This window comes from Nyctibius grandis, chromosome 27, assembly GCF_013368605.1.
Source record: "Nyctibius grandis isolate bNycGra1 chromosome 27, bNycGra1.pri, whole genome shotgun sequence".
NCBI classification, from domain to species: Eukaryota; Metazoa; Chordata; class Aves; order Nyctibiiformes; family Nyctibiidae; genus Nyctibius; species Nyctibius grandis.
The window spans coordinates 3,346,016-3,367,859 of record NC_090684.1 but is presented as its reverse complement, the minus strand read 5'-3'; the positions used below and the strand labels follow the sequence as shown (position 1 = coordinate 3,367,859).

The following is a 21,844-nucleotide window of genomic DNA, read 5'->3' as shown; positions in this document are numbered from 1 at the left end:
TCCTGGCACAGCAGCAGCAGGCGTAGCTCCACGGGGGCTTCGCCCCCCAGCCTCGCTCGCTGCAGCATGCGGGTGCTGGACCTGCACCTCGACCCACAGGGATGCTCCGGCACGGCACCGGTGACCCATGCTGGGTGCAGACCACCGGCACCCACCCACCCAGCACCCACCGAGGGTGCTGCCCCGCTCAGCATCCTCATGGGCCCACACATGCGGCTCCCGAGCAGCGAGGCTGGAGCCCCCGTGCACCACGTCACTATTTAATTAGACGTCCCTGATTAACAAAACTTGGCGTTCGGCTTCCTCCTGCCCTCATCTTTCCTGGCTCCGAATCAATGGCTTTGATATGCTAATTAGGGAGTAATTTAATTTCAAAAGGCCGCAATTAACAAGGGTGTTGTGGACATGCTGTAGTTAAGCGGCGTAATCTAATTTGCATTAGTAACAAGCAGGGACTAATTAGAAGCTTAATTAGACACTTAGACGGCTCTTGTGTTTACTTTCTTAATGAGATGGAGTGGGGCTCTGTTTTTTTTTTTAATCTTTTCAAGAGCGCAGCGAGGGGAGCAGGATGGAGCAGCAGCCCTGGTACCCGGCACGTGCCCGGCGCCAGTTTCGGCACCGGCCCAGCCCGCGTCCGTGCCAGAATGGATTTTATTTAGGGGAGACGTGCCAGCCAGCCATCGGCATCCCCAGGGCTGCCCCGCGTCCCCATGCGGGATGGCTCGCTGGGCAGAGGATCTCCCGTGGGGTTGGCTACGGTTGGGGTGTCCTCGCCGCTGCGTGAGTGCGAGCTCCGGAGAGCAAAGGATGCTCCGAGACCTGTTTTGGGCTCGCCAGGACCCAAGCGGGAGCGGTGCCATGTCCTGCTGACCGGCACGGGCCCGGTGGGGCTTCCCCATTGGGGTGCTCGTGCTTCCAGGTGATCTCCAGGCTCTTCGAATGAGATGACCCACCTTTTCGGGGAGAAAAAACCTCATCATGGTTGTTCCTGCTTGATTTCTGTGTAGCAGCAAATGCTCTCCCCTGCCTGATGGTCACCGGGGCGGCAGTGGCATCGTGGCGAGGAGAGCCGCAGCGGGGAAAGGTCTGCCCGCCGGTGAGGGCGAGCGCCCAGAGGTTGGTTCTTCCCAAAGAAGTTGCTGGAAGAGAGATGAAAGTGGGAGATGAAAGTGCCCAGAGGTGAGATCCCATTAAAGCGGTGCCCGGGCTTAGCCAGTCCTCGGTTCCTTAAATCTCTTCTAATTTATAGTAATGCTCTAGATTCGTTTCAGCTCCCCCAGACTTTTATTTTAATCCCCCTTCCACATTTCCATGTGTTTATGTGTTAATTAAAGGGTAAAAAGCCACTCTCCGAGCAATCCCGGCTGCTGCATCTCTTCAAGCTGAAGCCTTTTAAGATTAGCGAGTCGCTTCCTAAAGCCTCGGTGGTGCCGGATCCGGGTGGGAGAGCAGCTCAACTCTCCGTAGCTCGGAGCAGATCCAGTGCCTGGGATCGAGCCTCCCCGAGTCCTCGTCTCCTCCCAGCCGTGCAGAGGAGCATCCCGCAGGACTTGGACGACTTTGGGGGGATTTGCTCGGTCTGTGCTCCTGCATCTTCTGTGGGTACCCGCAGAAGGGGCTGCCGGAGGGAGAGCCCTCGCCGTGCCGCGGGGCAGCCCCCTGCTCCCCTCCGGGTCTTGGCGAGGCTGGAGCTGGGGGGAAGGATGTGGAAAACCGCTTTGGGGCTGGGATGTGGTGGGAAGGGTGGAAAAAAGCCTCCAGAGCATCGCGGTAGTGGGCTGCAAGTGGACATGTGGCATCACCTGCCTCTTCTGTGCTGTTCGGACCTTGCTCGGTTCGTGGAGACGTGGGGGAAGCGTTTTCCCACTGGTGTTTCCCACTGGTCCTCCTGGTCCTTCTCAGGTGGTGGTTTCGAGCTGGGGATGCTCTTGGGTTTTGCGTCTGGGGAAACAGGCCAAGGGACACCCGCTGGTGTGGGGATGGGGACGGGGCTCAGGGACAGGGACCCGCTGGCAGTGGGGAGGAGGCACCCGCAGTGCTGGGTCCGTACGTGGCCCTGGTCCTGCCGGCAGCCCGCGAAGGGCAGCCCAAAGTTACGGGGCCCTTGAGGACCGTGGGATTGAGGGTATTTAAAAATAGGAGTGGATAAAAGAGGCATTCAGGCAGTTGCTTCGTAGGAGCTCGTGGTCTCGGCTGTACCTGTTTCTGCGGGTCCCGGGGGCTGAGAAGTGCTATTTAATTTTGATGTCTGTGGAGCTGAATCAGGTGGAGAATCATTGCTTCGGGTGGCTCTGGATGCCCCAAAATTTGTTGGGAGCTTTTGGGGAGAAATTGCTCTGTAAATGCTTCATGTTCCTGCTCCTAAAGACCCTACGTCCTTCGGTGCAAATCTTTGCTTCGAGTCTTGGCTCTGTGTTTGTGCTCCCCTTTCTGCCGGGGCTCGGAAAGGCTCCGTGGTGATGCCGGGCTCCACGGCACGGCACACGCGTGATGCTCCCATGGGACCCTGGGCAGCGTGGCACACGCGTGTCGGGCACACACGTGCACGCAGTCAGAGCTGTGTCCAGCAGCCCGTCCGGCTGATCTGCACCCTCCCTTGCAGGGAAGCTCTAGGCATCCATCAGTCTGTTAATTGTGCTAATTAGAGAGTGTGGAGGTGTTAATTGGAAAACCCTGGTATCGTGTGTGTGTTTGGGGGGGGATGTCAATAAAAATGAATTGATGACTTGGCATGGCCCGTGCACTTTGCAGGTTAGCAGCCAGTCGGGGGATGTCAAGGAAATGTTGCTGCTCAGATGAAGCAATTGTTAATTAAAAAGCAACAGTAATTAATATATTCTCATTGCCATATGGTACTGCTGAAGGCAGGGGGATTCTTTACTCCATTTGTAATTCTCTGTTTCTTTTTCTTTGTCCTGTGCAAGGTGTGCATTTAAGTAAAAGGGGGAAAAAAAAAAAGGCAGAGTGCTTATTGAGTGAAGTGATTTTGAGCCTGAGATGGTAATTAGCTATCCATTTGTGCAGCTTCTGTTGCTCATTGCATTTGGCGGGGTCTCCTCCCCTCCCCTTTTAAGTAAAACCATCCTTTTCTACTTTATCTGGGTGTTGTATCTTCTGCGAGGACTGTCTGGACAGGGCCCCTGCCTTTATGCCTGGGGGAAGGTCTGATCCTGATTAGACCCTCTGGATACCAGTGGATGGAGAATCCCGAAAATATTGGCTGTGTTTGAACTAAAATAGATGAAAAGCCGGAGCCGGGATGCTGCAGAGCCCTCCTGTCTGTGCGCAGGGATGCACGTGTGCTTCGGTGCTTGCAGCCAGGTTTTGCTCTTCCCATCGTGGCTTCAGCCGTCCCGGACCAGTCTTGGCTGGAAAAGTGCTTGTTCCTAATTTAAATCGACTTTATAGCACTGCAGACACTGGCTTCATTTTTTTTTTTCTTTAAGGTTTTGTAAAACTTTTATATGAATGGAAATATTTTCATTATTATTATGACTTTCTTTTATGACTTCCCTTGCAGTGTTGGGAACCCAGACACACCAGCATCCCAGCAGGGTTTGTGAACGGGAAGTCGAGTTTTACTAGACTTGGAGAGGGAACCCAACTGGCCTCGTGTCCCGACTCGGGGAATCACCCGGCTGGACCCCAGCGCCAGTTCAGCTGCTCCAGCATCCCGGCTCTGGCAGGGGCTGGGGCCGGCAGAGCAAGCCCACGCTTACCGCTCCTCCACCAGAAGAGATTTCCTCCTAATTCCCAATAGTTAAGCTTCAATTTATGCCCTGAAGCCAGGAAAGTTTTATATCCTTTCCAAAAACTTTTTATTTTTTTCCTTTTTTAATACTTCCTGTTGTAACTCTGGATATTCTTGTTCTCCATATAAAAGTCAAATCCCTTTTTGAATCCTGCCGAGTTTCTGGCCGTGGTGATGCCTTGTGACTGCCGGACACGGGCAGAGCCCGGCTTTCTTCACAGGGCCGTGAGCCTGGTCGAAACACGGAGCAGGCGGTGGATTTCAGAAGGAAAATGAGAAAAGGAACAGCAATAATTTAATATTTCTGTGCTCTCTTGTTTGACTCCTGGGGTGGAAAGGAGCAAATGTAGTTTTAGAGGGTGAAAGGTGTTTTCTTTCTTCCAGCAGCATCCCTAGGCGAGCATCCCATCCTTCCCGATCCCTCCTCGGGAAGCTGCTCCGGCCGTGCCGTGCCCTCACCCCGACATCCCGGCTCCTGCCCTTCAAACAAACCCAACGCCCAGTTAATCTCGTTAACCTTGAACCCTCCCGCAGCCACCGGCGTGTCACCCCGCGCGCGGGTTTGGCGGTGCCAGGACGGCGGGAGGGGAGCCGGCAGCTCCACACGGGAATTAATGTCAGTCATATACCCCGCGGAAATGACTTTTGAAATGCATATAATCTCCAACATGCAAATGAGAAGCTTGCTTCACCCTGTTTAATATGAATGATCAGCTTCTGAATAGCTATTATTACACGCCACATTTCAGCAATTATGTTGTTCGCGGTTTGTCTTTCTGTCTTTTGGGGCGGGGGGGAGGAAGACAGGGGGGAAAGAAAGAGAAGAAAAAGGGAGAAACAGTATTTCTTCTCCCCATCCCTCTTGCTTTATTCCCCTCTTCATTTCAAACTCGCTGGCTGCGAGTGGTGGGAGGTAAACGCTGATCCTGCTCCAGCGTCCATCGGTGGGGAAGGAGCCGGTGTGGATGAGATAAACCCGTGTCCTCTGCTCTTCCGCAGAGCAAAGCGTGTGTTGGGAAGGAGGGAGAGACCCTTGGCTCCAGGGGGGCTTCCCGTGCCCCCATCCCGCTCTGGGGGTGTGTTGGGGCTGGATGTGGCCCTGGGGGGCTTGGCGGGTGCTGGATGCGGTGGTTGTTTTTCCTCTGGTACCAGCCCGGATCCAGGAGTTTCTCCCAGGAAAGGGGATGCTCGGGTCTACAGCCAACAACCTGCCCACGAATCCAACCCGACTGAGCACAGGCTCTTTGTTTTGCTGCTTTGAAACCAACCCTGTGACTCCTCAGGTGTCCCTCCCCTAACCCTTAATTCAAACAGCACTTAAGGCCAGGGGGGGTGAGGGATGCGGGAGGGTTGGCACTGAGCACCTGCCTCTGTGAAGCCAACTGCGCGTTGGGTACGAGCAGCTTTTCCAGCGTGCGGCTCTCCCGGTGCCCAGCGATTTCCCCAGCTTGGGAGCTTGTGTTGGCCAAACGAACCCGGTCAAGTACCCGGAGGGCTGTGCTGAGCCCACCAGCATCCCACCACGCTGCTCCTGCGGGCACCCTTGCTGGCACGAGCCCTGGAGCTGGGGCCTGGGGAGGGGCTGTGAGCTTGGGCTGGTTGTGCCCTCACGCCCTGGGTGTAACGGGGTGATGGGCAGGGAGGGTTTACAGGGATAAAACCCCTCCACAGAGGCAGTTTTGCTGTTTTGTGAGGAGGAAGCCTCTAATTGCATGAAAATAAAGTGCAAGAGTTGCAAAACGTGGCTGCGGGGGGCTTGTGTAGGGCTGAAAATGTGATGGCTGTTGTAGGCCCTGCACCTGAGGGTGAAGCGCCCAGCTGGGTCCTTCGAGGGTATCCGAGGGGTACAGCAGGAGGAGGGGGTGTACGGAGGTGTCTGGGAGTCCCAGCTCCGCAGTGCCTTTGGGCTTCCTTGACCTGGGAGCAAACTTTCTGCTGGGAGGTGCTGGTTTGCTGGGAGCTGAAGGGCTTTGTGGAAACGTGTCGACCCCGTTGAGATTTTCACGGTGAAATAACACGTGCTTGGTGTGCAGCCTTGCTGAAAATTTCTAACTTTGTCGTCTCCAGTGTCTCAAAGTGAAATAATTTGGGATTCTATGAAAAATCCTGCATTTGTGGGGCTTTATATCTTGCATCAGCCTGGGAGAAGGCTGAAAACATGTTTTCCTAAGGGACGGGTTGCACTTGCTTTGCTCCAGTGCTTACAGGGCTGGCAGCGGGTTCACGGCAGCTCACACTGCTGCACGTTTATTTTTTGGAGTAAATTGAACACAGCTAAAACTGGCTGGGGTTTGACATCCCATCCCTACATCTCCCTGCCGGACCTCGTGGGGATCGGAGATGGGGTGGGCGGAGGTGGGGATGCCAACCAGGGGTTTCAGACCCTCTTCTCAGCCTCTGCTCTCTCCTCCTCAGGTCCTACTAGCAAGTCATGATGGTTGAATCCGCCTCAGAGACGATCCGGTCCACTCCCTCCAGCCAAAACGGGGTCAGCAGCCTCAGCAACCAGCCCGATGGCGGCGGGGGCGGCGGCGGAGGGGGCGGAGGGCGCGAAGGAGCCGCGGGCGGGGAGACCAACGGCGAGATGAGCCCCGTGGAGCTCCTGCACTTCCAGCAGCAGCAGGTAGGAGGGATGTCCTGCTTCCTTCTCTCACCTGCCTTACACAAGTCAGCTTGGAGTTGGGTCCTTGGAGGATTTGGGTTTGGGGGGAAACACCTAATTTTACCCTCTTCTTGTCCGCCGGGGCTGGCCCAGGAGATGGGTTGCACGAGACTTGGTGCAGCTTGGTGCTGGGGTGCAAGTGCCATCCCAAAAGGCAGGTGCCATCCTTGGGGGTGCCCATCCCTGGGAGATGGAGCCCCTCCGTCCGTGCAGCTCGTGGGCTGGTGCCTGCTGCCCTAGAGATGGCTGCATTTTGGTGGGGGGAGGTCCTGCCAGCGCTGGTGGGGTCTGCCTGCTCTGTCCCCTCATCAGTGGGGGAAAGCAGCGCAGGAAAAAGAGGGCTGTGAGAGCAGGGCAAAGACCTCTTGACTGTAAAATAAGGAGCAGGTTTTCTCTGAGTCTGTATTTGGTCACCCAGGTGGGTGACGGGAGGTGGTCTCTCATTCTCTGGGGCTCCTGGTGCCTTAAACTGAAGAATTAACCTCACACGCGTGGCCGAAAACACGTGTGACTGCGACACATGCGTGCAACAGTTCTGTCCCTGAGCACACGTGTGTGCACCTCGGGGAGCCCGTGCTTGTGGGGAGGGGGGCGGGGGGACGTGTGTGCGTGCCTACAGGTTACCTTTCAAAACAAACTTTGGAGAAAACATAAATTTTCCTCCTCGGATACTAAATAAGGCAATGATCCCTGCCTCGTACGGAGATCGCCTCCCTGAGCCATAAATTCCAGCGTGAAAGCTGTAAAAAATTGCTGTGTCTGATACTTTAGTAGCGAGTGCTGTAAATCCATTACCTGAATAACAGCCGTTTCTCACGCAGTTAAGCCCCTGTTCCCCTGATCCGAAGGGTAATCATGCGTGTAACGCCGCTGCGAGTCACCCCTGCTGCAGGAGCCGCCGCTCGCTCCCCTCCCCGCGCCAGGCACGGCCCCGAATTTCATCGGAGATGCTTGTGCCTGCACGGCCGAAGCGGTGCAGATGGGAGGGCAGGCAGCGTGGTTGTGAAACGGGGTTATCTCCTCTGGAAAATCAGGAAAAAAGGGGTTTTTGTAGTGCAGAGCGCTGCTGCTCTTGGCTCAACCCCATGGATGCTGCTCCCTGAGCTCACTCCGTAAATCCTGCCCTGCCCAAGGCACGGCCGATGTTTAATTTCACCCTTTTGCATTTCTTCTTTTGGATTCCTGGTGTAATTACCCTGGGAAACTCCTCGGCACGTGGAATTATTAAGGCAGAGGGTTTGGTGAACTTCCAAAACCAAATGACATCTGCAATGGCAGCACCTTGGGAGGAGGCAAAAAAAACCAAACCCAACATCCTAAGGACTATCAATCTTCATGCTTCAGGGAACAGGCTGAGCACCAGCTGGGGTCAGGAATAAATGTCCCCATATAGAGAGTTGTGCACAATTAGGCACTTTATGAAGGCTTTACACCATCTTCGGGAGCATCCAGCGTTCGCCCTCGTCGCAGGCAGGCGCCTGGACCGCTGGGCTGGTCCCGTCTGACAGCTCCTCTGTCCCGGCTCTCCCGAAATGTCAGTGCTCAATCCTTGTTCTTATTTAACTATATGAAATCCCCAAGAAACATTAGGGAGCCTGGAGGGGTGGGAACCCACCGCTCAACCACCCCACCAAGGCTTGAAGGGCCACCAGCCACTTAGAGCTCTGTGTCCGGAGGGGTTTGCTCGGGCGATGCAGCTCCTCGTGGCGTGTGCTCTGCACTCGTTTTTTGGCTGGTTTTGTACCTTTTTGGCAAAATGAGCTGGTTTGGACTTTTTTTGGTGCCCGTGGTCTCTCTGCTCTCACCCTTTTGAAAGGATGAGCCCAGCCAGCCCTGGGACTTGTTTGGGCTGTGGGGACTTCTCAGGTTAAAGCTCCTCTCTGAGGATGCTGCCTGGAGGTGATGCCCTGGGTGGGAGCTGGGTGTATCGTAGGGTGCTCAGGGACCCCCTGAGGCTGATTTTTGGCCTCTGGGGAGTCCCTGGAGCAAGAGGACGCAGGTGTCGGGCTGCACCAGCCCGGCTGTGCCAGGACAGGGGCTGCCAGCCATGGCACCGACTCAGCTCCACCGCAGAGCCCAGCCTTCTCTCGCCGTCCTCGGTCGGTCTGTCCACCCTGATCCGTGCGACTTCAGAGCATCCCGTGGTCTGGAGAGGCCGGAGGGAGAGCGGGAGCCCAGCGGGATGGGGTGGGGAAGGGGCATCCTCCTCCTCGGCAGGGCTGGAGCATCCCCCCTCCCTCTCCCCCCAGCCCAGGGGATGGCGTTTCGGGTTAAATCCCGGGCTTTCAATGGCGGGATGGAGCTGAAAAGCTTGAATAGCGCGCGCCTGCATTGTGCCGGGGTTGGCGGAGGGGAGAGGTCGGCCGGGGGCATGGGAGGGCTGCCCGCGGGCCGGGGGCTCCCAGCGCCGTTGCTGTGGGAACGTGGCGAGACCTCCAGCGCGCTGACATCCTCCGGCCGCGCTCCAAAGGGCCCCGCCGCCTTCGCGCATTAATGGGTTTTTAACGTGGGGGATGGCCCCTCGCCCCCCCCGCCACGCCGACCCCCCCATCCCCGTAATCCTCGGCGGAGGATGGCTGGGCAGGAAGCGGGGTGATGGGGGTGTCGCATCCCTGCGATGGGGGATGCTCCGGCGTGGGCATCGGGGCGCAGGGCTGCACCCCACGGGAGCAGTGGGGGGGTCAGGGGAGACCCACGGGTGGGCATCGCACGGGGCTGATCTCCCATGATTCAGGTCTCTGCAGGGTTTCCCTGAATTTTGGGAAAAAATCCCAGCTCTCCCAGTCTCCTCCTGGGAGCTGGGGCGTAAAGCCGTGGGGTGCGGAGAGGCTGGGTCTTGGGGGGGTCTTTGGGGTGCAGGGGGTGGTGGGGCGAGAGTGCAGAGGTGCTCGGAGCAGGGATGTCCTGGGGGCACCATGGGGAGGGTCCCTGACCCAGGCCGCTGCACGGTAGCTCGTTCCAACTTGCAATCCCATGGAAAAGGAGCCATCTGGAAAATCCAGCCGCCGAACGCTGTTGGCATTATTTTATTATGCAAAAGAAAAAATAATATTGCAGTTTATTGCAGACACACGTGAAAGAAGTGTTAAGTTATTAAGCAAAAATAAGACTTTTTTTTTTAAAAAAAAAAAGCAGCAAATTGGACTTTTTTAGTAGTTAAGGGTGTGGATGGGGGAAGGAGAGGCACTTCTGCCATAGGAAAGATACCATTCCCTAAAACATGTGATCACATCTCAACTCTATTGTGTAATCCGCTATTATTAGGGTATTTAAGATAAAAATGAGACCGGAGCACTTAAGCGAAACTCATCTCTCTATTAGGTTCCTTGATTTATATTTCATATTTTACTGAGTACAAATGCAGGAGGGTTTTTTTTTCCTTTTTTTTTTTTTTTTTTTCATGGGGTGGGATCCTCAGGAGCCTGTTCCTTGTGTTCTTCATTAGTGGCAACGGGTTTAACCCCTCGCCTGCGAGGACTGAAGAGTCAAGAGAGGAGGAATAAAGTCCAGCAGCATTAGCGTGTGCAGCGCAAGGGAGAGCAGCCGGGGCAGAGAGAGAGGCACAAAGCCGGCCGGGTGTAAAAAGGACTTTTTTTTTCTCTCCCCCTGTGAAGGATTGTGTCATTTGTGTTAATTTTGATCTCTCTGAGCCATTTGGTTCTGGTTAAGCAAGACCAGGGCTGGGCAGGGTGGAAGCACTTCTCAATATGGCATCATTTACCGTTAATATCCATCTAAAAATATCCGTGTGTGTTGTTTTAATAGCTCTAATTCTGGAATGTGGCGATGTCATTTTTATGAGGTTAGTGTAAAAAAATCTTTTTTTTTTATTTTTTTACATTTTTTCATCCCTTCCCAACCTCTTTCTACCCTCCAAAAGGAACGAGGGGAAGAGGGAAGACACAGACTCTCTTTATAGATCCCCTTCCTTGCAAAATTCTTGGGTTTATATCATTTTTAGGGTGGCTTTTAACTCATTGGAGGTTAAAACCCCATGCAAAGCTTTGATCCCATCCAGGTGGAAAATCCCTGGGCTATTTTTGGGCAGCGGTTCCCGTCGTGGGCCGGGGGAACCCGCTCCCCCTGCGCGGCAGGCAGCCGGCACGCCGCTTTTGGCTCCGGCAGCTGGAGCGTCCGGGCGTAATTAAAAAGTACATCCTCGTGAAATTAAATACCTGGTGTAGGATAAGGTAGTTTAAAAATACCCTGGGCAGGGTTTTCCGTTGCGCTGTTTGATTTTGGGGAGGCCGGGGCTTGTTGTGCTCTTAGAAGGACCCACGGACGTCTCCATCCTTACCAAACTTCTTTTGAACTTCTTGATTTATTTCTTCTCGGTTTGACAAGGCAACGGGACACCTTGGAGAGGCAGCTTTTGTGGGGAAAAGGGCGACCGGGCAGGGATGAGGGGTTAAGGTAGGGGCTGAAGTGTGAGTCAGCCACCCTAAATGGGGTGGGAGCCGCCGTCCCCTCTCCCCAGGCTCCTCCGTCGCTGGGGGCGGGTGGGACCTGCTGTTCCCCGCGGGTACAAGTGAGTTTTGTGGTGTTTGCCGTGGGGAAGGCGGCCGAAAGCTGGCCCTCCTGCCACCCTGGGACATCTCTGTCCCAGCCAGGGCTGGGGTTTGGGGTCCCACCGGCCGGAGCACGAGCCTTTGGGGGAAGAATTAACGATAACCCGCAGGTATGTTGGGAGCCGGGATAACGGGCTGCTTCCCCGCTGGAGAATGAGATGCTTTTGCCTGAAGTCAGGGGGAGGATCCAGCTGGGGTTTATCCAGCGAACTGGAGGGACTGGGTGTCTCTGGGCGAGTGTCCCCGTGGGCTGGGGACCCCCAGAGCCCCCTCTGCGATGGGGAAAGCTCTGCTGCGCGGGAGCAGCTCGGAGCCAGGCCTGGCAGCGTGTGTGCTGGCTGGACAGAGCCTTTATTTCTTGACCCCATCCCTGCACACACCTTCCAGCATCTCTTAGGGCTCAGCCTTCTGTGGCATCGCTGCAAAACACCCTCGTGCGAGCCCAGTGTGGAGCCCACAGCGGTGCTGCGGGGGTGACGTCTGGGCTGAGGTGCTGAGCCTGGGGGAGGCTTTTCCTCCAGCGCGCTAAGAACTTGTCTAAGGACTTTTTTAATTGCCTTTAAAAATACTTGTTTAGAAACTAGGATAGTTGCAGACTACGTTTTATTTCTACCATGGACCCTATCCAGGACTGGTGTAGGAGAAATAGCACAAAATGCACCAAGGAACTGGTGAAATCTTGGCCGAGGTTTTGCAGTTCAGCTTTAGTGCTTAAAAAAAGGGGAGCAGCTAAAATAATAAACTGAGCAAAATCCCACCAGGTTAAAAGCTTTCCTACCCCGGGCCTGGCTCTAGCAGGGTAGGGGGCTTTGGGGATTGCTCTGAACTGATGTTTTATATGCCCCCATGTAGCTGGGGGTAGTTGTGGGCCACCCCCAGCAAAGTCCGGGTCACCATCCTCTTCCTCAGCCCTGGAATGTGCTGCTGCTGCTCTTGGGGAGGGCAAAGCCGAGCAGCACCAGCTCTTGACGTAAGTGTCTGAGACGTTGCAAACTTTTTTATGGGATAATTTGCTGATCAAAGAGAGCCATCCAGGAGCGTGATGAATTTGACACAACCCATTCGTTCCTAATTACGGGTAACATGCTAATGACTCTTGAATAACACCATGCAGCAGGATACATTTTTTTTAAAAAAATAAATCATTTTTTCTCCGGTTCACAGAGCCAGGAGGTGAAAGCCCATCCACTCCTACACAGGAGGCTTTCTTCCTTCTGCTTTCACGTCTTCCCAGCCCTAAGGAGAGGTTGTGGGCGACATCCTCCGTGCTTATCCCTATGGAAAGGCTTTATCCCCCCAGCAGCCGGGCTGCTCCTCCTGCCCTTTGGGGTGACAAATGCAGATAACGCGGGGCTCTGCATCCCGAAATTCAATTCTCGGGGTTCCACCTGCCTCGTGCAACAGGTTTGCAGCCCTGGGCGCTGCCAGCCAGAGCATCCTTCGTTTGCAGGCTGAGCTGAGCTTGGGCTTAAGTGGAAATCGCTGCCGGGTGGTGGGAAAGGGAGGGAGGGGGCAGCTCCGGGGCGCTGGCGGGGAGGCCCCTGTGTGCAATTGTAAGGCCATGTCATTTTTTTTTTTTTTTCCTGTAAATCTTGTAATTTCGTGCTTCAGAGCACAACAAAGTGAGGGAGCCAGCAGGGAGTGAATTAAATTCCCCCCTGAGAGGCGGCGCGGGGTGGGCGGTCGGCAGCGGGGCTGAGCCAGCCGGGCGCTGGGGGCTCGGTGGCACCCGTGGGCCAGCCGGGATTTGGGTTTAGAAAGAGAGATTCTGGGAGAAGTCCTGCCTGGTGCTTTGCCTGGGTGCTGGCATTACGTCTCTTCTGTTTTTCCCCTCTTTGCTGTATTTTCCCTGCATATTGCACTGATTTTTGTTGGGGCTGGGGCAGGGACCTGCCTCAGCGGGTCCCCTCTGTGAGATGGTCCTTGCAAACACCAGAGGAGTTTCACGTGGTGCAGGTGGAGAAACCAAATCCATGCAAACTTCTGTCAAATGGAAATGTGGAAAAATAGGTAAAGCTTGGGGAGCCAGTGGTCCAGCACCCGTCCTTGGGTGGGTGCCTTGGACCCGCCAGCTCGGCTGCACGCTGGTGCTGAGCAGTTGTCGATTGACTTCCTCCACCCTCGGCTTTTAACTGGAATTACTGTTTTCATTTCAAAAAGTAATTAAAATATCAGAGCTTGAGCTGTCATAACTGTCACAGGGTTTTTGTGTTCGCGTTACCGATGCACATCTATTAACTGTTAATAACAGGGAAATAACATGCCCGCGGAGAAGCGTGCCTTGCGCTGGGGCTGCGTCGGCTCCGGGACTGGGACCACGGGCTCGTACCGTCCCCGATTCCCAGCAGCACATCGCCACCGTTGTCCTCAAGGATTTGATTTTATTTTTTTTTTTAATCGTTTGGATAAAATGAGTTTGCAAGTTAACGGTAATGCGGTTTTTGAGCATCCCCAGGAACCAGCCAGGGATGCTTGGGAAGAGGCGCTGGGCACGGGGCAGCTCTGGGTGCGCTGGGCTGTGTCCGCTTCTGGGTGCACCCTGGGGTGCAGCCCCGGCGATTCGTCCTGCGAGGGTGACATTAGGAGCCCAGAGGCTTTTGAAACTCCTGGGCTTTTGACTTTCTCGGGGCATGTGCATGGTGACATACACAGAGGGTGTCACGTGCTGCGTCCGGGGCACAGGTGTTGGGTTTGGGTCCCGTGCTGGGAAGTGGTGTTTTTGTAAATAAAATAGGCAGGGCTGTGTGTGCTGAACCCCCTGCAAGCAGCCTCTGGCTTCGGCAGCAGCTTTAAAATTATCTCTCATTTTGCAAATGTGCTCCTAACGCCTGTCCACGTGCAAGGAGTGGGTCGGGAGACTTTTATTCGCAGAAAAAAACAGTGGTGTGGCACAGCTTGGACATCCTTCGCTCTAAAACTGCCTGTTACGCTCTTCCCGAGCAACCCCTGCGGAGAGGAGCACGAAATGGGACCTTTTAATTAGAACACAGGTAATGAGTCTTCATGGGTGCTCCGCTGAGCAGTTATAAGGGTGCTGTGGGTGCTCCGTGGTTCGCAGAGGTTAAATAAATAGCGAGTGGCGTGGGGTGGGGTGTTAGGGTGGTGATGCCGCTGCGGTTGGCAAGAGGATTTGGCAGGGAGGGGTGGGAAGGCGGCGTGCGGGCCAGGGGCTTTCTTCTTTATAGCTGGAAACGCGAGGAATTAACAAACGGCCCTTTCTGGGGGCGCGCAGCCGGCTGCTGGAGGCCGGGGCGGTGATTTACGGCCGGGGTGATGACAGCCCTGGGGAACCCGCGTGCCGCCGAGCCGGGCTCTGACCCCGCACCGGGCCCTAACGCAAACCCGTCCCGCGGGCAGGGCTACAATGACCCCGTTGTTCAGAAATGGACCCAAAAAAAAAGATAAAAATTCCCTTAAAAGCAAAACTAAGGAGCGTAGGAGGAAGCAGGGCTGGGAGCAGCAGCCGGGTACCGCAGGGTTGTTTTTGTTAGAGCTTTATTCCCTCTCCCAGCTCCTGAATGAAGCTCCTTTTCTCGGCTCGCGGTGCTCATCCTTGGCCACGCTCACCTGGACCAGCCACCTCGCGCTTGCTCCTTTCTCCTCCCCGTCTCTTCGCAGGATTTTCCCTAATTTCACCTACTTTCTTCAGTGGCCAACGCTGCTGTGCACGGCTCGCTCATGGTTGCTTGTGTCTGCGTGTGTTTCCACAAGTGTTTTTTATCGATTTATATTGGTTTCTCCCTCTTTTGCCTGTTACGAGACACCTTCATCTGCGCAAACGATTTAAGGAAGCCCGTAACTCTTTCTAGGCAGACACACATCAAAATAAGCCGGTTTCATCTTGGTCACTTGTGTGAGTTGCTGAACTCCTCCTGCATCACCCTAAACCCCACGCGGGCGCGTTCGTGGATTATTAATTCAGGGTGTAATCCTGCGCTTGCCCTGCCCCAAATCTGGGCGGTGACTGGGACTTTTTGGTGCTCCGGCGTGACAATCAGATGTAAAATTAAATATACCCGGTAGCTTTAGACACAAGGGATGTCAGCAGCAGCAGAAACATAGTGGTGGCTCCGTGCAAGGGTGGAATAAATCAGTGGAAACCTGCCAGAGGCAGGACGGTGCTGGACCCAGTGACTTGCCGAAGATGTGGTGGGGGTTTTGGAAGAGGACAGCATTGCCCCCAGGTCCTCATGGTCCAGGCCCAGGGGCATAGCTCTGGGGGGGCGAGGAGAGCGGTGGCCTGTAATGGGATGTACTGGTCATGCTGGTGTGGCAGGAGAGAGCGTGCGGGGAGCGCTCCCTTCCTTGTACCCCGTGAACCAAACCCGTGGAGGAGCAGTCCGGCTGGCCCTGTGTCCAGGAGCAGGAGCGTGCCCCGAGGAGAGAGGAGGAGGAGGGCAGCCTTCCTCCCACCCACCCCGCTGTGTCTCTTTTGCAGGCTCTCCAGGTGGCACGGCAGTTCCTGCTGCAGCAGGCCACGGGGCTGAGCTCCCCCAGCAGCAACGAGGGCAAGCAGCCGGCGGTGCAGGTGAGCCCCGAGGACGCGTGCGTGTGTGTCCCCATCACCCCCTGTTCGGGAAGGGCTCGGCTGCGAACTGATGCTGTGGGAGAGCCCAAACACACGTCGCCTCCGTCTTCAGGATGGCTAAAACGCACCAGGAGCCCCCAAAGAGTTAAATCCCCTGTAAACCTTCAGAAATTTCTTGGGGGTTTTTTTTTTTAGGAGGGGTTTGTGGTCCCCATCGTGTGGTGACATGGTGGGAAAGGGCGATGGGAGGGAAGGGCTGGCTCCAGGCGGGGAAGGTCACCGTGTGCCACCATACCTTGGGACAGCATTTCAGATAGGGAGGTGCAGAGTTCCCCAGGGTCAGGGCACCCCAGGATTGATGCTTGGGTGCTGTGAGAGGGATGCAGGGCTGGATAAGGGACAGTCCCCCAGGTCCTCCGGCATGGGACAGCCACTGGGACAGGACAAAGGTCTGTCTGGGGTAGGATTTTGTGTCACCGTCAGGAAAACAGGGCTTTGGGTGGGTGCAGCACCCTTGGGTGACATCCTGCTCCTATAGGGGAGGAGGGACCTCACCTTTGCTGCCCTGCTGCCCTCCTCTGCCACGGGAAAGGGGCAGAAAATGGGAAGAAAAGGGGCAGAAAAGGGGTGTGAACCCAGAGAGGGGGAGGCAGAAAGAAGCAAAGCCCAAGCGATGGGAAGTGACAATTTAAATAGCTGTGCAGAGGGGCTCTCCCTTCAGGCTAATTAAATTTATCGGAGAACAGCAGGTTACCTTATTAGAGCCACGTGGGTTTAATTAACAAAGGAAAGTAATTAGCACAAGCACTCTCAGAGCTGGAGGGTCCTGCCTTATGCCAGGCTGAGCTGGTGAGAGCCAGGGCTGGGATGGGTGATGGTCGGCTTGGTGACCCGCATGGCCGGGTGAGCTTGGCTGGCAAGCGAGTGCCGTCCCGGTGCTGCCCGTACCAGGGTGGGCTCGCAGGGACCAGGGGAGCCCGGAGCCCCCCCAGCTGCCCCAGCAGGGTGGGAAGCAGCAGCTGGGGTACGAGGAGCAGGAATCAGGGCTTGCGCGGCACAAACAGGCGGCTTTTTCCAGCGGTGCTCGCAGGAAGGAAATGCAGTCACTGCATGGAAAATGTCTGCGAAGGACAAAGGCAGCGAGGGTGAAGTCAGATTCCGGTAACCGGCGCCTCGCTCCCCTCCGTGGGTGCGTGTCCCTGCCCATCCCTGCACCGTGATGCACCAAGCATCCCATTCCCCCCTTCCCTGCTTTCTCTCGCCTCCCCTCCCTGCCCATCTGGCCGGCGGCTTTGCTGGAGTGAACTGGATCTGCCGTCCTCTCCCCTCCTCCCTTTTATTTTTTTTTTTGTTGCAAAAGGACTTGTGAAAGTTGTAGACGTGAGTCAGAAATAGCTCATAACTCAGCAGTGACCGGCCTCTTCCTCCCCCCCCTGCCCCGCCGGCAGCTGGAGCGGGATCTGACTGAGGGGAGATAGAGGATTAAGCAGGCTCCTTTGAAAGGAAGTTTATCTAACGGCAGAGTGGTGTGGATGAGACTGGCCAGGACGGCTGGAGGAGGAGGAGGAGGAAGGCTGGGTCCCAGCGCAGCAGCCCCTGGCTGGGGAGGGAAGGGGGAGCACAGCGGGACCGGGGGGATTCATCACGGTGTTTGGGACCTGGGGTGCCCACGGTGGGTCAGCCTGGACCCCCGCGGGCTCTGCAAGCTGCTCCTCAGCCCCTTGGGCTGGATTTCCCCATCGCTTGGGTGCTTTGGGGACAAGCTGTCTCAGTGGCGTCCCCATGACTCCCAGCCCCCTGAGTCAGGTAAAGCGAGCGGGAGGGTCCCAGCGTTGGGAGCCCCCGACCCAGCGCCCAGGAGGGCTGCGAGTTCCCCACCGGCACCTTCGCAGCCGCACTGATGGGGACGGGACGTTTGTGGGGCACCGAGCCAGTGGGAATATTAACGACAGGCGGTGACAGCGTGCGCTTAAAAACAAACAGGGAGCTGCTGGGCTCGATGGGGATCTTGGGGTTGGGTTTTTTTTGGAGTCTGACCCCTCTCTCCCCGCAGATGCCTGGAGGTGTGCGTGGAGAGCCGCGCAGCTGACGCTCCAGTTACAGCTGTGTCTAAAAAAAAAAAAAAAAGCCAAAAAAACCCCACTCTGAAACATTTGTAAATGGTTTTATTTCTTTGTAATTTTAAAACTATCAGAATCTTGGCGGGTGCCAACAAAGTGTTGCATTTGAGGGCTTTTGCTGCGGCGGATTCCTCCCGGGATCCCACCAGCTTGGGGAGATGCTGCTGGTATCTGGTGGCACGAGGTGCTGGGGTGTTTTTGGGAAGGCAGCGGGGGTCTGGCTGTGCCCCGTATTTTTGGGGCTGAGCCATTTGTGGCTTGGAGGCAGCGCCGCGTCGCAGGGGGGTCCCTCTTTGGGGTCCCCTCCCCAGCTCAGCCCCTGGAGCCCGAGGGTCTCCCAGCCTCCGGCAGGAACAATTTGCCGAGGTGCAAAAGCCTCTGAAACGGGAGAGGGGCTGAGGGAAGGGCAGAGGAGTTTGGAGCGAACTGCGGGAAATTGCTTTTTCTTTTGTGCGCTGCGCGGGGAGGGCGGCGGAGCGGAAAAGTGTATTTTGTTGATTTGAAACTTGAGTGAAATGGGTAATGAAGACAGATCAATACCAGCCCTTCTGCGTTCCCTCTCCAGGAGCAGACACAGCAGCCCGGCCGGCTCGGCTCGCGCGGAGCTAGATTTTTCCATTTGAACTCGCAGCGCTGCTGCCCGTCCCCGTTCCCCCTCCTCCTTCCCGGAGCCCCCCATAGCCCCTGCCACCGCTCTCACCCCACTCCGCCATCCCCACCGCCGCAGCGTTTTGGATTAACAGGGGAGCAAAGGCGTCACTTCAATCCCTGTGGATTTCATCGGCGTGATGAGCCGTTCCAGCACCCTGTGCCCACGGAGGAGGTGTAGCCCCCCCGGGGGTCCTGCCTGGGTGATGCTCGGGGCGCCCCAAGCCGAGGAAGGGGCTGCCGGGCAGCGAGCGGTCCAGCACGCCGTTGCCTCTGCCACGAGCATCCCCCAGGCTCCCTTTGAGCGTCTCGCAGCCCAATTAGTGTGATTAGTGCCTCCCCGGCAGGGCGCACTGGGCTAACGAGGACTCACGTTGGGTTGAACACGCAGGGGACCGATTCCTCCTTGTCTTTGCGTGCAGCTGAACATCAGGGGCTGGTTGTCCTCCACACAGCTATGCTGGCTCCCGCTCCCTTGCTCGCCCTGTGCTACAACCCACCCCCACGTGGGGCAGTTACTCCTTTGGTGCTGAAGCTGTTCAAAATATTCATAAATGTTGAGGTGTTGGAGCAAGTCCAGAGGAGGGCGACCAAGCTGGTGAAGGGTCTGGAGGGTCTGACCTACGAGGAACGGCTGAGGGAGCTGGGGGTGTTTAGCCTGGAGAAGAAGAGGCTCAGAGGTGACCTTAGTGCAGTCTACAACTACCTGAAGGGAGGTTGTAGTGGAGTGGGAGTCGGCCTCTTCTCCCAGGCAACCAGCGATAGGACAAGAGGACACAGCCTCAAGCTTGGCCAGGGGAGGTTCAGGTTGGACATGAGGAAGCATTTCTTCTCAGCAAGGGTCATTAGCCATTGGAAGGGGCTGCCCAGGGAGGTGGTGGAGTCACCATCTCTAGAGGTGTTTAAGGAAAGCCTGGATGCGGCACTTAGTGCCATGGTCTAGTTGACATGGTGGTGTCAGGGCAACGGTTGGACTCGATGATCCCAGAGGGCTCTTCCAACCTCATTGATTCTGTGATTCTCTAAAATAACCCCACAGCCTCAAAACCCAGCCTGGCACATGGAGCTGGAGCTCCTTTGCAGATCTGGGTTTGGTTTCTCCTCTGAGCCCGGGTAGATTCTGGTCTGTCGTCTCTCCCGTGATGGTAAGGTCCAGGCACAGCGTGGTGTGAGCACAAGGGGTTCGAGCAGCGTTTGGGTGCCCCTGTGCCACCCACCGGGGTATATAACCACGGCTGGGGTCATGCCGGTGTGAGGAGGCATCGCTGCCTGGCCCTGGGCGTTTGAAGCTCTCACAGATGGTCTGAGCCAGCCGAATCCTGGAGCTCACCCCGGGGATGCTGAGCGCGGGAGGAGACGCGTGGATATGTCTGCGTGCTTTGACTGGACTCAGTGTGAAAGGTTTGCTCTCCTCCGGCTGTGGCAGCAAGAAGTTGGTGCTCAGGGAGGGATTTGCTCATCCCCTGCCCCTAAAAACAGCAGGCCTGAAGCTGCTCTTGGTGATGATTGCTTCCCCCCTGCCTATTCCCAGCTCCTGGCCTCCCTCGCCAACCTCTTCAGTTTGTTTCTGTTGGTTTTGGATTTGAAAAGGGTGTTTTAGAAAAAAAAAAGAGAAACAGTGCAAACATGTTTGCCGTTGTTCCTAATTGGGAGTTAAAACCCGAGATTAGATCGGAGACAAGGACGTGCAGCGCCGTGGGCTCTGCGGGAAGCATCGAACTCATCCCGGTGGCCCCACAGCCCCCTCGGGTCAGCGGGGACCAGGGGGGGACGAGGTCTGGGCTGCGCCTGCCCTGCTGCAGGACCTGTCGTTTTAGGGGTGGACGTGGAGATGCTCCTTCCCGTAGCAGCGGGTGACGGTCGGTGCAGGGATGGTTTGAGGCTGAGCAAACCGTGGGCTTGCTCCCACCCGCCGGGTTGATGGGGGCTGTCCCGGCGGCCACGCCGTGCCAAGCCGGCTGTCCCGCGGGTCACAAGGGCGGCTGTCCCGCTGATGGCAGCCCCGCGGTGCTGAGAGCCAAGAGCAGGCCCTGGCGTTCCCTGCTCTGCCTCAGGGCTGGGAGCTGCAATCCGCTTCCCGTTAAAAAGGAAAAAAAAAAAATAAATCTAAGATTTAAATAACAGCATCGCTGCCCCGTCCTGCTGCGTTACACCCGGCCAAGCCCTGTTTCGCTCAGCCGGCTTTGGCAGAGTTACTCCGCGCTTACTCTGAGCGCTGAGTTTCCCCTGTAATTCCCGTCTCGTTTTCCACCCGCTGCCCGATGATCCGCGCCCGCCCCGTCCTCTGGCACCGAGGGATTACAACGGAGCCCGCCTGGAAAACCACCCCCTCGAGATCCCGCTCGCCGCTCAGAGCCGCGGCAGCGCCAGGGCTCTCCGGGAGGCAGCCGGAGCTGTTAGTAAGCAGTTTTGCGGAGTGGCAGCCGGCCAAGGCGTGAGTCAAACCCTTCCTGAGTCGGTGTCTGGCAGATGCCAGCTCGTGACGCGCCGGCTGGGGACCAGCCGCTGCTGCGGGGCTGGCTGGGACCCGCTGCCCGAGGGATGCGCTGGGTGCGACCGTGGTCCCCGGCTGCTCCGGTGCCTGGGGAGGGACTTTGCTGGGATGGCGAGGAGGCAGCTGGGCGCAGCAAACCCCTCGTACCCCCCTGTGCCACTCTGCTTGGTGCCCTTCGGCTCTCCCTTGTGGTGTTGACCGCCTGGATCCCAGCTTTAGAGGTCACCGTTGCCCAAAGCCCCGCTGTTATCTGGCGATGCCAGGCTGGCCCTGTCCCCTTGCACGCTGGTGGTGAGGAATGGCCGCAGCAGGAGCAAAACTTGCTGTATATGGGAATTTCCCCTTTTACTAAAGAAAGTTCCTGCCCTCCCCAGAAACCTTAGGCGAGAGGGAGATATTTTCCACGCTGGAGGGGAAACTCTTTGTGTGACTTCGGCGTCCGCTGGCACTCAAGCACGGACACCCCTCGCAAGAGCTGGCACCGCTTTGCCCCATTCACACCTCACCCCCTTGCAAAACTGCCGCCATCTCCCCGTGTCAGCTCCGCATCCGAGCGTGGGAGAAAAAAAAAAAAGCCATTTAATGCAGACAAAGGTTGTATGAAAATATAATTCTGCTTTTGTTAGCAGCCATCAAACTCTAAAAAGCGTTGCTTTTGTTTTCTTGTAACATTGTGAAAACCTCGTGTCGGATCGAGAGCTGGGGCCCTCTCGACTAATCGCCTCTCCTTTGTGTTTTTAGATTATAGGGGCAATTAGTGTTGTCAAAACCTCTGGCAATTCTCTTTGCTCTTGACAGGGTGTCAGTCCGCTGGGCGAGAAATGGAAGGTGTTATAACTCTCCGGTAATTAGGATGCCTCCGATTTGAAAATGCCAGCGAACGTGTACGAGGGGCCGTGGGGGCGGGGAGCCCGCCTGGATGAGGGGATGCAGATGAGCAATTAATTAGGGGCTCTCATTCCGAGCACGTTGCCAGCTGATGAATTGGCAAAGGGAAATTAGCAGGATGCTTAGCTCCCCGTGAGCGGGTGCGCGCCCCGCTCGCTCTCCCCTCTCGCTGTCCTCGCCGC

The 21,844-nt window shown here is 56.3% G+C and overlaps 1 protein-coding gene across 9 annotated transcripts in view; it reads left to right on the top strand.

Annotated features, from left to right (window-relative positions):
- Positions 1-6,185: 6,185 nt before the first annotated feature.
- Positions 6,186-21,844, top strand: part of FOXP4 (forkhead box P4) — a 36,909-nt gene continuing 21,250 nt past the window's right edge. For 7 of the 9 annotated variants that reach the window (XM_068419087.1, XM_068419084.1, XM_068419088.1 and 4 more), the window contains exons 1-2: positions 6,186-6,377; positions 15,423-15,512. In XM_068419087.1, the coding sequence (XP_068275188.1) occupies positions 6,186-6,377; positions 15,423-15,512 (282 nt within the window). The remainder of the gene's footprint in view (positions 6,378-15,422; positions 15,513-21,844) is intronic. The other 2 variants (XM_068419091.1, XM_068419089.1) reach the window with 1 other exon arrangement.